This window comes from Panulirus ornatus, chromosome 19 (assembly GCF_036320965.1).
Source record: "Panulirus ornatus isolate Po-2019 chromosome 19, ASM3632096v1, whole genome shotgun sequence".
Taxonomy (NCBI): Eukaryota; Metazoa; Arthropoda; class Malacostraca; order Decapoda; family Palinuridae; genus Panulirus; species Panulirus ornatus.
In genome coordinates, this window is record NC_092242.1 from 26,113,404 (window position 1) to 26,129,223 (window position 15,820).

Below are 15,820 nucleotides of genomic sequence, written 5' to 3' on the forward strand. Positions count from 1 at the left end.
TAGTGCCATTGTACAATGGCAAAGGGGATAAAAGTCAGTGTTCATATTACAGAGGTATAAGTTTGTTGAGTATTCCTGGGAAATTATATGGGAGGGTTTTGATTGAGAGGGTGAAGGCATGTACAGAGCATCAGACTGGGGAGGAGCAGTGTGGTTTCAGAAGTGGTAGAGGATGTGTGGATCAGGTGTTTGCTTTGAAAAATAAAGGTTAGTAACACCCCCCTATATCAGTGCTCCAGAGGGATGAAGGTGATAAATAAAAAATTTTGGAACCTGAAAGTATTCAAATAACAGGAGAGAGATTGATGGAAGGAGGTGAAATGGTACGTCAATGGCTTCCTGCTTCATGTGTAAGGATCTGGACTGTGGGTACTACATTAAACAAGTGAGTTCAACTTTATATAAAAGCAAAGGAGACATTTCTGCAAAGGGTGTAAAAAAACTAAAAAAAAAGTAACTTAAAGAAGTATCTTATATCCCTGGGGATAGGGGAGAAAGAATACTTCCCACACATTCCTCATGTGTCGTAGAAGGCGACTAAAGGGGGCGGGAGCAGGGGGATAGAAACCTCCCCTCCTTGTATTCTAACTTTCTAAAAGGGGAAACAGACGAAGGAGTCACGCGAGGAGTGCTCATCCTCCTCAAAGGCTCAGATTGGGGTGTCTAAATGTGCGTGAATGTAACTAAAATGAGAAAAAAGGAGAGATAGGTAGTATGTTCGATGAAAGGAACCTGGATGTTTTGGCTCTGAGTAAAATGAAACTCAAGGGTAAAGGGGAAGAGTACTTTGGGAATGTTTTGGGAGTACAGTCAGGGGCTAGTGAGAGGACAAGAGCAAGGGAAAGAGTAGCACTACTCCTGAAACAGGAGTTGTTGTAGTATGTGACAGAGTGTAAGAAAGTAAACTCTAGATTGATATGGGTAAAACTGAAAGTGGATAGAGAGAGATGGGTGATTATTGGTGCCTAAGCACCTGGTCATGAGAAGAAAGATCACGAGAGGCAAGTGTTTTGGGAGCAGCTGAGTGAGTGTGTTAGTAGTTCTGATGCACAAGACGAGGTTATAGTGATGGGTGATTTGAATGCAGAGGTGAGTAATGTGACAGTTGAGGGAACAATTGGTGTACATGGGGTGTTCAGTGTTGTAAATGGAAATGGTGAAGAGCTTGCAGATTTGTGTGCTGAAAAAGGACTGGTGATTGGGAATACCTGGTTTAAGAATCATAAGTATATGTATGTAAGTAGAAGAGATGGCCAGAGAACATTATTGGATTACGTGTTAATTGATAGGCGCGTGAAAGAGAGACTTTTGGATGTTAATGTGCAGAGAGGTGCAACTGGAGGGATGTCTGATCATTATCTTGTGGAGGCGAAGGTGAAGATTTGTAGAGGTTTTCAGAAAAGAAGAGAGAAAGTTGGGGTGAAGAAGACTTGTGTGAGGAAGAGTGCAGAATGGAAAGAGGTGAGAGCGAAGGACGTAAGGGGAATGGGGGAAGAATGAGTTTAGGGAAGCAGTGATGGCTTGTGCAAAAGATGCTTGTGGCATTAGAAGCATGGGAGGAGGGCAGAGTAGAAAGGGTAGTGAGTGGTGGGATGAAGAAGTAAGATTATAAGTGAAAGAGAAGAGCGAGGCATTTGCAAGAGTTTTTCAGGGAAATAGTGCAAATGACTGGGAGATGTATAAAAAAGAGGCAGGAGGTCATGAGAAAGGTCCAAGAGGTGAAAAGGAGGGCAAATGAGAGTTGGGGCAAGAGAGTATCGTTAAATTTTAGAGAGAATAAAAAGATGTTTTGAAAGGAGGTAAATAAAATGCGTAAGACAAGAGAACAAATGGGAACATCGGTGAAGGGGCTAATGGGGAGGTAATAACAAGCAGTGGTGATGTGAGAAGGAGATGGAGTGAGTATTTTGAAGGTTTGTTGAATGTGTTATAATGTGTTAAATGACAGATTGGCAGATATAGGGTGTTTTGGTCAAGGTGGAGTGCGAAGTGAAAGGGTTAGGGAGAATGATTTGGTAAACAGAGAATAGGTAGTAAAAGCTTTGCGGAAGATGAAAGCCGGCAAGGCAGCTGGTTCAGATGGTACTGCAGTGGAATTTATTAAAAAAGGGGGTGACTGTGTTGCAGACTGGTTGGTAAGGATATTCAATGTATGTATGACTCATGGTGAGGTGCCTGAGGATTGGCGGAATGCATGCAGCATGCAGGCAAATGGGATAAAGGTGAGTGCTCAAATTACAGAGGTATAAGTTTGTTGAGTATTCCTGGGAAATTATATGGGAGGGTATTGATTGAGAGGGTGAAAGCATGTACAGAGCATCAGATTTGGGAAGAGCAGTGTGGTTTCAGAAGTGGTATAGGATGCGTGGATCAGGTGTCTGCTTTGAAGAATATATGAGAAATACTTAGAAAAGCAAATGGATTTGTATGTGTAGCATTTATGGATCTGGAGAAGACATATCATAGAGTTGATAGAGATGCTCTGTGGAAGGTATTAAGAATATATAGTGTGGGAGGCAAGTTGCTAGAAGCAGTGAAAAGTTTTTATCGAGGATGTAAGGCATGTGTATGAGTAGGAAGAGAGGAAAGTGATTGGTTCTCAGCGAATGTCAGTTTGCGGCAGGGGTGTGTGATGTCTCTATGGTTGTTTAATTTGTTTATGGATGGGATTGTTTGGGAGGTGAATGAAAGTGTTTTGGAGAGAGGGGCAAGTTTGCAGTCTGTTGTGGATGAGACAGCTTGGAAAGTGAGTCAGTTGTTGTTCGTTGATGATACAGCGCTGGTGGCTGATTCGGGTAAGAAACTGCATAAGATGGTGACTGAGTCTGGTAAAGTGTGTGAAAGAAGAAAGCTGAGAGTAAATGTGAATTACAGCAAGGTTATTAGGTACAGTGGGGTTGAGGGACAAATCAATTGGGAGGTAAGTTTGAATGGAGAAAAACTGGAGGAAGTTAAGTGTTTCAGATATCTGGGAGTGGATTTGGCAGCAGATGGAACCATGGAGGCGGAAGTGAGTCACAGGGTGGGGGAGGGGACGAAAGTTCTGAGAGCGTTGAAAAATGTGTAGAAGGTGAGAACATTATCTTGGAAAGCAAAAATGGGTATGTTTGAAGGAATAGTGGTTCCAACAATGTCATATTGTTGCGAGGTGTGGGCTATAGATAGAGTTGTGTGGAGGAGGGTGGATGTGTTGGAAATGAGATGTTTGAGGATAATATGTGGTGTGAGGTGGTTTGATCGAGTAAGTAATGAAAGGGCAAGAGAGATGTGTGGTAATAAAAAGAGTGTGGTTGAGAGAGCAGAAGAAGGTATTTTGAAATGGTTTGGTCACATGGAGAGAATGAGTGAGGAAAGATTGAGAAAGAGGATATATGTGCCATAGGTGGAGGGAACGAGGAGAAGTGGGAGACCAAATTGGAGGTGGAAGGATGGAGTGAAAAAGATTTTGAGTGATCGGGGCCTGAACATGCAGGCGGGTGAAACGCATGCAAGAAATAGAGAGAATTAGAACGATGTGGTAAACTGGGGTACATGTGCTGTCAATGGATTGAACCAGGGCATGTGAAACGTCTCAGGTAAACCATGGAAAGTTTTGTGGGGCCTGGATGTGGAAAGGGAGCTGTGGTTTCAGTGCATCATACATGACACCTACAGACTGAATGAGAACGAATGTGGCCTGTGTTGTCTTTTCCTAGTGCTATCTCGTGCGCATGCGGGGGAAGGGGGTTGTCATTTCATGTGTGGCAGGGTGGCGACGGGAATGAATAAAGGCAGCAAGTATGAATTATGTACATGTGTATATATGTATATGTCTTTGTATGTATATATATGTGTACGTTGAAATGTATAGGTCTGTATATGTGATGTCTGGACTTGTATGTACATACATGTGTACGTGGGTGGGTTTCCTTGCACTAGTTTGCTAACGCGGGAGACAGCGACAAAGTATAAATAATAAATATAAAATCTTAAGGAAAAAACTATGAATACCAAAATAAAATTCTGAAAGTCCAAGGATAACATTTTGTCTTTTGATATAACTATTTTCAGCATTTTGATATTCCAAGATAAATTTCACTATATTTCAGGTAAAAAACAATATGTTTATTAGCTAAAAAAAATATCTTAAAGCTAGTTTGTTAATGAAAATCTGTACAATACAGAGTGGAAGTATGATATCAATGGTAAAGGGGAAGATTAATATGATACTGGCATAATTTTGTTTTCTGTTGGATCAATGAATAAAAGCTCTACCGTCCCAACCATAAATTCGCTTGAACCTTGTATAAAACTGTTCTATGTCCCACTGCTCTGCTTCCACTGATGCTTGTGACATGGAGAGCTCTTGGTCAGGAAGTCCAGTATAAAATTTATGAAGCGCTTTAACCTGCAACATATTACAAAACAAATGTATCACTTACATAATAATACTCTCACTTCAGAGATATAGTAAATCTTATAGATAGATTCAATTTGGTTCATTAACCTTAAGAGGATGAGTTTTTTTCTTTTTCTTGTTGACTTTTGTAAAATACTAAATGGAAAGATTATCACTGAGGCTATATAAAAAACTTCTAAGAAAGACTACTACTTTTCACTAACAACAGGCAAATACTATACCACAGTACTCAATTTTTTTAAAAGAAGCCAGAACTGAATTTGCTCTATTGATTCTTACTGACCTGAAATGGAAAAACTTCTTTATCAAGTAAACTTCTAGTTAAGTATGGAAAGTATTGGTTTATGACACGTGTTTATCAGAAGGACTGCAGAAGACCAAAAAAGTACAACTGATAAATGTTCACTTACCTCAGATTCACAGTATGTATAGGGATACCATAAATCATTTCCTCATACAGATTACTTAAACCTAAAATCCATGCTTCAGCTCTTTAAAGTAGGAAAATTTTCTTACTTTCTTACTTCCCACGCATTCCTCACGCGTCATAGAAGGCGACTAAAGGGGACGGGAGCGGGGGCCAGAGACCCTCCCCTCCTTGTATTTTAACTTTCTAAAAGGGGAAACAGAAGAAGGAGTCATGCGGGGAGTGCTCATCCTCCTCGAAGGCTCAGATTGGGGTGTCTAAATGTGTGTGGATGTAACCAAGATGAGAAAAAAGGAGAGATTGGTAGTATGTTTGAGGAAAGGAACCTGGATGTTTTGGCTCTGAGTGAAACGAAGCTCAAGGGTAAAGGGGAAGAGTGGTTTGGGAATGTCTTGGGAGTAAAGTCAGGGGTTAGTGAGAGGTCAAGAGCAAGGGAAGGAGTAGCACTACTCCTGAAACAGGAGTGGTGGGAGTATGTGATAGAGTGTAAGAAAGTAAATTCTAGATTGATATGGGTAAAACTGAAAGTTGATGGAGAGAGATGGGTGATTATTGGTGCATATGCACCTGGGCATGAGAAGAACGATCATGAGAGGCAAGTGTTTTGGGAGCAGCTGAATGAGTGTGTTAGTGGTTTTGATGCACAAGACCAGGTTATAGTGATGGGTGATTTGAATGCAAAGGTGAGTAATGTGGCAGTTGAGGGAATAATTGGTATACATGGGGTGTTCAGTGTTGTAAATGGAAATGGTGAAGAGCTTTTAGATTTATGTGCTGAAAAAGGACTGGTGATTGGGAATACCTGGTTTAAAAAGCGACATATACATAAGTATACGTATGTAAGTAAGAGAGATGGCCAGAGAGCATTATTGGATTATGTGTTAATTGATAGGCGCGCGAAAGAGAGACTTTTGGATGTTAATGTGCTGAGAGGTGCAACTGGAGGGATGTCTGATCATTATCTTGTGGAGGCGAAGGTGAAGATTTGTAGGGGTTTTCAGAAAAGAAGAGAGAATGTTGGGGTGAAGAGAGTGGTGAGAGTAAGTGAGCTTGGGAAGGAGACTTGTGTGAGGAAGTACCAGGAGAGACTGAGTAGAGAATGGAAAAAGGTGAAAACAAAGGAGGTAAGGGGAGTGGAGGAGGAATGGGATGTATTTAGGGAAGCAGTGGAGGCTTGCGCAAAAGATGCTTGTGGCATGAGAAGCGTGGGAGGTGGGTTGATTAGAAAGGGTGGTGAGTGGTGGGATGAAGAAGTAAGATTATTAGTGTAAGAGAAGAGAGAGGCATTTGGACAATTTTTGCAGAGAAAAAATGCAAATGAGTGGGAGATGTATAAAAGAAAGAGGCAGGAGGTCAAGAGAAAGGTGCAAGAGGTGAAAAAGAGGGCAAATGAGAGTTGGGATGAGAAAGTATCATTAAATTTTAGGGAGAATAAAAAGATGTTTTGGAAGGAGGTAAATAAAGTGCGTAAAACAAGGGAGCAAATGGGGACTTCAGTGATGGGGGCTAATGGGGAGGTGATAACAAGAAGTGGTGATGTTAGAAGGAGATGGAGTGAGTATTTTGAAGGTTTGTTGAATGTGTTTGATGATAGAGTGGCAGATATAGGGTGTTTTGGTCGAAGTGGTGTGCAAAGTGAGAGGGTTAGGGAAAATGATTTGGTAAACAGAGAAGAGGTAGTAAAAGCTTTGCAGAAGATGAAAGCCGGCAAGGCAGCAGGTTTGGATGGTATTACAGTGGAATTTATTAAAAAAGGGGGTGACTGTATTGTTGAGTGGTTGGTAAGGTTATTTAATGTATGTATGATTCATGGTGAGGTGCCTGAGGATTGGTGGAATGCTTGCATAGTGCCATTGTACACAGGCAAAGGGGATAAGAGTGAGTGCTCAAATTACAGAGGTATAAGTTTGTTGAGTATTCCTGGTAAATTATATGGGAGGGTATTGATTGAGAGGGTGAAGGCATGTACAGAGCATCAGATTAGGGAAGAGCAGTGTGGTTTCAGAAGTGGTAGGGGATGTGTGGATCAGGTGTTTGCTTTGAAGAATGTATGTGAGAAATACTTAGAAAAGCAAATGGATTTGTATGTAGCATTCATGGATCTGGAGAAGGCATATGATAGAGTTGATAGAGATGCTCTGTGGAAGGTATTAAGAATATATGGTGTGGGAGGCAAGTTGTTAGAAGCAGTGAAAAGTTTTTATCGAGGATGTAAGGTATGTGTACGTGTAGGAAGAGAGGAAAGTGATTGGTTCTCAGTGAATGTAGATTTGCGGCAGGGGTGTGTGATGTCTCCATGGTTGTTTAATTTGTTTATGGATGGGATTGTTAAGGAGGTGAATGCAAGAGTTTTCTAAAGAGGGGCAAGTATGCAGTCTGGTGTGGATGAGAGAGCTTGGGAAGTGAGTCAGTTGTTGTTCGCTGATGATACAGCGCTTATGGCTGATTCATGTGAGAAACTGCAGAAGCTGGTGACTGAGTTTGGTACAGTGTGTCAAAGAAGAAAGTTGAGAGTAGATGTGAATAAGAGCAAGGTTATTAGGTAGAGTAGGGTTGAGGGTCAAGTCAATTGGGAGGTAAGTTTGAATGGAGAAAAACTGGAGGAAGTAAAGTGTTTTAGATATCTGGGAGTGGATCTGGCAGCGGATGGAACCATGGAAGCGAAAGTGAATCATAGGATGGGGGAGGGGGCGAAAATTCTGGGAGCCTTGAAGAATGTTTGGAAGTCGAGAACATTATCTCGGAAAGCAAAAATGGGTATGTTTGAAGGAATAGTGGTTCCAACAATGTTGTATGGCTGCGAGGCGTGGGCTATGGATAGAGTTGTGCGGAGGAGGGTGGATGTGCTGGAAGTGAGATGTTTGAGGACAATATGTGGTGTGAGGTGGTTTGATCGAGTAAGTAATGTAAGGGTAAGAGAGATGTGTGGAAACAAAAAAAAGAGTGTGGTTGAGAGAGCAGAAGAGGGTGTTTTGAAATGGTTTGGTCACATGGAGAGAATGAGTGAGGAAAGATTGACCAAGAGGATATATGTGTCAGAGGTGGAGGGAACGAGGAGAAGTGGGAGACCAAACTGGAGGTGGAAAGATGGAGTGTGAAAAAGATTTTGAGTGATCGGGGCCTGAACATGCAGGAGGGTGAAAGGCGTGCAAGGAATAGAGTGAATAGGAACGATGTGGTATACTGGGGTGGACGTGCTGTCAATGGATTGAACCAGGGTATGTGAAGTGTCTGGGGTAAACCATGGAAAGTTCTGTGGGGCCTGGATGTGGAAAGGGAGCTGTGGTTTCGGTGCATTATTACATGACAGCTAGAGACTGAGTGTGAACGAATGGGGCCTTTGTTGTCTTTTCCTAGCGCTACCTCGCACACATGAGGGGGGAGGGGGTTGTTATTCCATGCATGGCAATGTGGAGATGGAAATAAATAAAGGCAGACAGTATGAATTATGTACATATGTATATATGTATATGTCTGTGTGTGTATATATATGTGTACAATGAGATGTATAGGTATGTATATTTGCGTGTGTGGACGTGTATGTATATACATGAGTATGTGGGTGGGTTGGGCCATTCTTTTGTCGGTTTCCTTGCGCTACCTTGCTAACGCGGGAGACAGCGACAAAGCAAAATAAAGAAATAAATAAATAATAAATAATTTTTCATCAAATTCTTAAATTTTTGTGATTATCTTATGACTATCAATGTTAAACTAAAAGTTGTCAGTCCGTCAATCACCAAAGAATAGTGCATAACAGTTTTAATACTCCTCAAGGCACAGTTCTGGATATCACTGTAAACTTTTAATAAGTCCATGAGGTATCTTGAATTGGATAAATTTTTCAGCTCTAAATTTGTCTTTTCCAGGCATAGGCAGGGGACATGCTTCAACTGCTTGAATAAGTTTGTAATGAGGGTAACCTTTGGCATATGACAGAAAGTCATTTGCAAAAAGTAATTGACTGTACTCTGTGTCACATGATCAATGAAAGTCTTTCTCTACACTTCAATAAAATCATTTTGCAGACTTCCTTTAGAGCAGCTGATTCATCTGCAAAAATGGTCTTGTTTTACTTTCAGGGACCATGCCCTTAATTCTGTCACATTTGTCTCAAATTCTTTAAATAGTGGGACTGAAAGAAACATTGACCTAAGTGGTATCAACATTTCTAGACCTACATGGGAACAGAATACAGTAAAAGATTTACTTTACAGAGATTTGAGCTAAAATCCATACTCAGAATCAATTTATGTTTTAACATGTACTGCACGTACATACATCACTTCAGCTGGATGTGTATACAGTGCTGTAACTTTTAATAAAAGCACTTTTCGTTTCATTTGTAGAAGTGACTCTTCTGCATTCAAAACCTTATCACTGTTATATAACAGGCAGTTTTTGGATTCTAAGGGCAACATTCTCCAAAGTAGCTATTCTCTATGGAAAGTTCAAAGGAATGCTAACATTCCTAACAAAGTAATGATTAACACTCTAACACTGCTGTTCTCTGATGCTGCCTTTCCAGTGATCAAGTTGAGCTGGTGCACATTATAATGAGAAATGTATATTCATAATTTTCTTTAATTCATATCTGAATACCTTCTTTGATTCATCTGAGAAAAGTTGTACCAACATACATCTGTGCCATAAGCATGTATGGACAATTACATACTGTATCAATTCTTTCACTAAGGCAGCCCTCATATCCACTGTGCCTGACGTTCTCAAATATTCTAAAAAGCAAACTCCTAATGATTGTTATAAAGATTTAACTAGGACATAATGTTCTAAATATAATAACATACAACTCGCCCTAGTGGAAAATTGTGCAAATGTGCTATGAGCCCTTTAACTTACCCTACTCCGCTGCCAAACATATGCAGTATGTCAAGTACATATATGTGCAGTTATATAAAATACTGCATGAAATGCACACATGCATGATAAATACATTGTCCTTCACAGGAATTATTCAAACCCTCATCATTAGTGTGACAGACAGGAGCACTAACCACAGAGTACTGGATCCACAACCCCAATTCGTTACCTGTATTGTTATAGAGACTGTCTTCTTTAGACACACTAGGGTCTGGCCCCAAAACTCTAGTGAGGGGTGAGGAAGTGCTAAATGTCACCCTCGGACATTTGCAATGAGGGAACAGCCTCTACGCCATCAGGGTGGCCACAGAGCATGCCCAAAAGTTGGTCACCTCATGTGGTACACCCTCTAAATGCCAAGATTGCTGTGAGGGCTAACCAAGACAACACACCGGCACAGGCAATGGACACCGGACTGACGGGGCTCTTTGTGCGGAAACCATCTTCACGAGGAACGATACTGCAAAATACAGCAGATTTATAGAAAAAATAAGTTGCTGGCTGCTAGACAGGTCCTTAATGGTGACTGGAAGGTACCGCCAACTTTCGTTGGGCCAGAAACCCTCTTCCCCTTTTGGGGAGTCCTCTTCTCATGGCCCTCTGAGCCTAACAGATGGCCTATTACTGATACTGACCAAGTTAACGAACAACTAGCAGAGGTTATAACTGTAGGCGAGGTAGCAAACCATCTCAAAGCCACCACAATATTTGCCCCAAGTCCTGACAGAATGGAAATGAAACTCCAGAAGTCTATTCAGGCGTGAGTGCTGTGAAAGATGTTTAAACATTAGATCGCCACAACTATACTGCCTGAACCACTCAGGGCAAACAGAATGGTGCTGATACCCAAAGTTCCAAACCCAACCCACCCAAAGGACTACCGACTGATCACCATTTCATATGCTGTAGTCCAACTGCTACAGAAAATCATTAGCAGCCACATTTCCATCCTCATCCATATCAGTGGAGCTCAAAAGGCACTCGTCCCTGTGGATGTATGCCTCAAGAACCTCAAGATTCTAGACGTGATCATCAGCTGTGTGCAGGCACAGTCGCACCCTGTACACCTGGCATTCCTCAACATGGCAAAAGCACTTGATAGTGTTAATCATAGCACTATTAAGCGGTCCATGTCACGGGAGGGGATTCCAGCCCCAGTCAGAGTATACATTATGACGATGTATGACGGAGCCTTCACCTATATTGAAGGCAACAGTCAGTTGATATACAAGGAAGAGATGTAGCTTGGACGCCATTTGAGAGTAGTGTTTCTAACAGTGTGAGCACCAGGAACACACCTCAGTGTGCCTCATGCAATCTTTACTCTTTCTTTATTTTGAGAATTTTACATCTTGGCGCCTTATTTCTGCTAAATATCCTTCAAGACGGTTGTTTCTTACCTTTCTAAGTAGGGGAAAGCCCGAATTCTTGCAGGGAAATGTCAGAAAGAATGAATATGACTTGTGGGGTCAAGCAAAGTGTGACCCCCTTTCACCCTTTCTTTTTAACCATGAGACTGATGAGGGAATTGTGAGGGTTAGGAACTGGGTGAGGGGGTTGGATTTGGAGGCCAAAAGGTGTCAGTACCAGCGTTTGCTGATGACCTGGTTCTAGTGGCACAGATGGCAGTTGGTCTGCAGACAAGCATAAACATCATGGCAGAGACTCTCATGGGGGGTGTCCTTCAGGTGACTCTGGTAAGATGTCAGAACCTTAGCATGGAGATTGATGGCAAGCATAAGGCTCGGTATGTCAATAAGAACAAGACATTCCAAGTTTTGGACATTACTATCAGCTCCGTGGATGCTGAGGACAGTTATAAGTACCCAGGCATTCTTGTTGGTGTTGGAGATAGGCGATGATCCTACGGTTCCCTGCCAAAAGAGGTGCTATCTAACATCACCAAAGGCCCTCTAAAACCTCAGCAGAGGATTATAATCCTCAGTGACCATGTCATGCACCGCCTGGTGCTAGGTGAAGTCTATAAGATGTAGCTGACGCGCATGGACAGACAGGTGTGGATGGCGGTTTACCACAGGCTTTATCTGCCTTGGCAGCGGGTGATGGTGTGCTTGAGCTTCCTGACTTTATCTCGATCGTCCGGCTTAACAAACAAGCTAGATTAAAAAAAACTGCTTACTTTGTCTGACCCTGTAATGCAGACAATGGTAGGGGAACCTGTAATTAGAAAAATTATAGAGTTGGTTGGGCCCTGCATGCATTGCTGGTTGGCAGGTGAGCAATAAAAACGAATGCATACATGCATTGAGGTTGAATTTAGTCATCACCTCTGATGGAAAGGTTCTCGCTCCATCTACAGCCATACCTCAGATTAGCAGATGGGTTACCAGTGGGACTCGTCTTCTCACAGATGGTGACTATGTTAAGGTAATCCAGGTGAAGGTTGGGATGGATGTTACCTTCTGAAAGGGCTGTGAGAGGTTGAATCAACAACTCTGGCCTCTGTGACACATGTCACAAGCTCAGTATGCTTGGGCACATTGTGCAAATATGCCCACATACCAACAGGAGTAGGATCAAGCATCATGATAACAGCAATAACTTTGTGGCCAGCATACTGAGGCAAAAGGGATACGATGTGATTTTTTGAGCCTTGTATCCCCATTGCAGGGTCCTTTAGGAAACCAGATATTGTGGCTTCCAAAGGTTCAGCAACCATAATCATAGACACTCAGGTCTCCGGAGTTTGCTTTGAACTCTCAGCCGCAAATGAGTACAAGTGCAGCTATCATGGTACCCCGGAAGTCCTGCAAGGCATATGGAGTTTAACCGGGAAAGACTCTGTGTGGGTCATGTCAGTTACTGTGAACTGATGTCATGCATGGAGTCAGGAGAGTGCGAGTGCTTTCAGGGGGTTAGGGCTTTCATACTGGGACCTCAAAGTGTGCTATGTGAAGGCCCTAACCTGGACCCATTCCTTTTACAGGATGTGGTCTAAGAGCCTGTCCATAACATCTGGTGTTGGCCCTTGGGCTGGCATGGGTGGTGCCGCTTTGTGCGTTGGTGGAGGACAGGATCTGGTCAAGCCCCCAAGATTATCATGGCGGGTACCAGTTCCCAAGGCAGTTTGGCGAGGCAGGAAAGGTAGGCATCTAAGTTGGGTGAATCTGCTAATTCTGTCCATCAAACACTGGATGATGTTTGATGATGGGTGGAGGGTGTCCTACTGAGGCTTAGGGGTGAGGGTGTATTGAACCACTTTTCTGAGCTACCAATGTTCTCTCCTTACTTCTGGCTTTGGTATCTGCAGTCTGATCTGTTACCTTCCTCTTTCTGACTTACACATCTCTGATTGATAACTTCTTTCACTATCTACATGTAGTTAGTATCCCTTCTCTCTCTCAGTAGATAGTTCTTTGCTGCTGTAGACTAACAATTGGCCATCGGGGTGGGCTGAGTGGTTAGTACTCCGGTCTGTCACATAAGTGATGGGAGTTTGAATCCTCCCTGTGAAGGGAAGTAATTACAAGGGTGGTATTTCTGGAAGTGCTTGTGACAGACAAATATGATTACAATGGATCTTTGATGCTAGTCATCTATTATTTTGTAAGAGCTCAACAATCTAAGAAACTAATAAATAATGTGAGGGTGCAGATACTGTACACACCTCCTTGCACAAACTGACAGTAAACAACGTATAAAAAAATCTAGGCTCTAACATCTGGTAACAGTGCATGGGGTGCCACCGAAAATAACCATACATAGGTAATCAGGTGCTGAATCAACCTCAGGCAATGCTCACTTTCTGTGATCACCTAGCTATGCTGTACATAGTGTTTCTGGGACAGAGGTGCATTGTATGTTTTGGACCCCTAAATATTTCCAGCATAGGTAAAATTTCCTAAACTTTTTGGCATTTTTTCCTGATGCATGGGTGCTGGGGAATCATGCTAGTCTCAAACTGGAGCTTACAAGCTCTTTAGCTTCTGTTTTTTGTACTTTCAGAAGGCAAATTTTTTACAAATCTTACAGGTGATAAGATTTTCAATGCCTTCATTTTCAAAAGTTTTAGGCTAAAAAAAAAAAGATCAATAACAATTATGGCATACCACATGTGAACATTTCATCCATATACACGTTTTCTTTTATTCCTTTTTGGTCTTTTTAATATAAAAGTTTATGTAATGTGTGATGATTTCTGAGGACTATCCCCATCAATAGTTGACTGTATATTTCCCCTTTAGGCAGGGGTGGCCCTTTAAAAATTGTCGAAATACTTCCCAGCCAAAGTGAACAAAAAATAAAACAAAGTGATGTATTTGACCTGGTTGCACTGAATGGATTAAAATAAGCTCATTAATAAAAAGTTCTTCTAAAGCTTCTGCAGTTTAATTAGCTGGATTAGAAAACTTTGCAGAATTTTTCAACAGGCTTTTCTGGCAGTTGATGACCAAGAAAAATGACTATATTTGTTTTATCATAAACACTGGTAGTTTCATCACATTACTATCTATCTATATCTTAGATACCCATTCCCTTCAGATACTCCCTCAAGGGGGTAGCAACAGCAAAAGTCTCCAAGACTGGGGAATTCATGAAAGTTTTATTAGGGAAGAGGGAAAGGATGTGTAATTGTGCTTTCACCAAGAGTATGGAAGGGTGTTACAGAGCATGGATGGAATAGTTCAAGAATAGTGAGGGTGATGGGAATGATTGGTATAGTAAGATATGCATGGGTTTGTGTACATGTGCCTGTCAATATGAAGACTGTATGAGGTATGGATGAAATGGATGAAATTTGAGTGATTTGATGTGTTGGAGAAGGAGAAAAAGGTGGTTGTAGAGGGTGATATGAATGCTAAAGTGTGATGTGATGAAATTTGCAAGATAGTTAATGGATAGTGCCTGGAGTAAATGAGAATGGAAGTTATCTTGTGGATGTCTGTGGTGAGAGGAGTTTATTCCCTGCAAACATCTTTTTTCAGCACAAGATGACCCATAGATATATGCTGATAAGAAATGATGGAAAAGATGGACAAAAGTATCTAACTGACTATGTGGGAGTGGATGAAAGGTTGAGAAATGTTGTCTTGGATGCCAGAGCTGTGAGAGGATTCTCTGGGAATTCTGGCCATTTTGCAGTTCTTCTGGAGATGAGGATCAGGAAGAAGTGGGGTATGGCATATCGAATAATGGAGAGGTAAAAGTGTTGGCAAGTGAGAAGATGAATTAGAAAGAATGCAAAGAGCCAGCACTTCAGTGGATGTCAAGTTGCACTCCTCTGACTTAGGCAGCTGTCTTTTCTTTCTGACTCGCTAACATGTGGACTACTAGCATTCTGTCCACAATTGGACACTTAACTCACACAGCTCATTCTTCATACTTCTAGTTTTTCTTGTGGTAAACACTATGGCTAGTCCTGCCTTTTGGCAAAATGGTAGGAGAAGTAGATAGAAATAGTAGGTAGGGAGATTTAGGCTGGAGCATTAGGTAGAAGTAGTTGGTAGGAGCATTAGACAGTAGTAGTCAGTAGGAACATTAGGTAGGAGCCACAGCAAACACTATGCTAGAGTTGCCCTCTGTCAGTGGCCTGTTAAGGGTGAGGCACTAAAGACTAACAGGAAGCACTGGAGTTCTCTTATTATGGTGACTCTATTGCCATGGCCACCCCTTTGAGGGGGTTCCAATTGGAACAGGTATCAGAGATATAGAGAGATAGATAGATTGATAGAAGGGTGACAGAAAGTCGAGATGAAAGTAAAATAAATGAAGGAATACTGTCATGCATGAATGAGGTGTTTAAAATATTTAGAGAAAGCCTATTTAAGGATGCACAATCAGGAGATGGATACATGGTTGCGAGATATAAGAATTAAAGTGAAAATGCATGGAGGACCAATGAGATTAGAAATGCTGTGGAAGGGAAGATAAAGGCATATGGTAGATTGCTTGGAAGGAATGTACCAGTAAAAGTTCAGCAAAGGCTGAAGGAAGAACATAAGATGTGTAAGTGGAATGTTAAGAACCTGATAGAGGAAAGCAAAGAAAGAGTAGATGAAGATTTATTAAGAAAGTTGAGAAAAGTCAAAGGAAAATAAGAAATTGTACTGGAAGGGAGTGAAAGAGGAAAGAGGTGGATGAAAGAATGGAAG

General features: G+C 41.7%; 1 protein-coding gene across 6 annotated transcripts in view; it reads right to left on the bottom strand.

The window, feature by feature from the left end:
* Positions 1-4,009: 4,009 nt before the first annotated feature.
* LOC139755464 (uncharacterized) overlaps positions 4,010-15,820 on the bottom strand; it is a 104,551-nt gene continuing 92,740 nt past the window's right edge. For all 6 annotated transcript variants that reach the window (XM_071673797.1, XM_071673795.1, XM_071673793.1 and 3 more), the window contains one exon: positions 4,010-4,387. In XM_071673797.1, the coding sequence (XP_071529898.1) occupies positions 4,235-4,387 (153 nt within the window). In that variant the 3' untranslated portion in view covers positions 4,010-4,234. The remainder of the gene's footprint in view (positions 4,388-15,820) is intronic.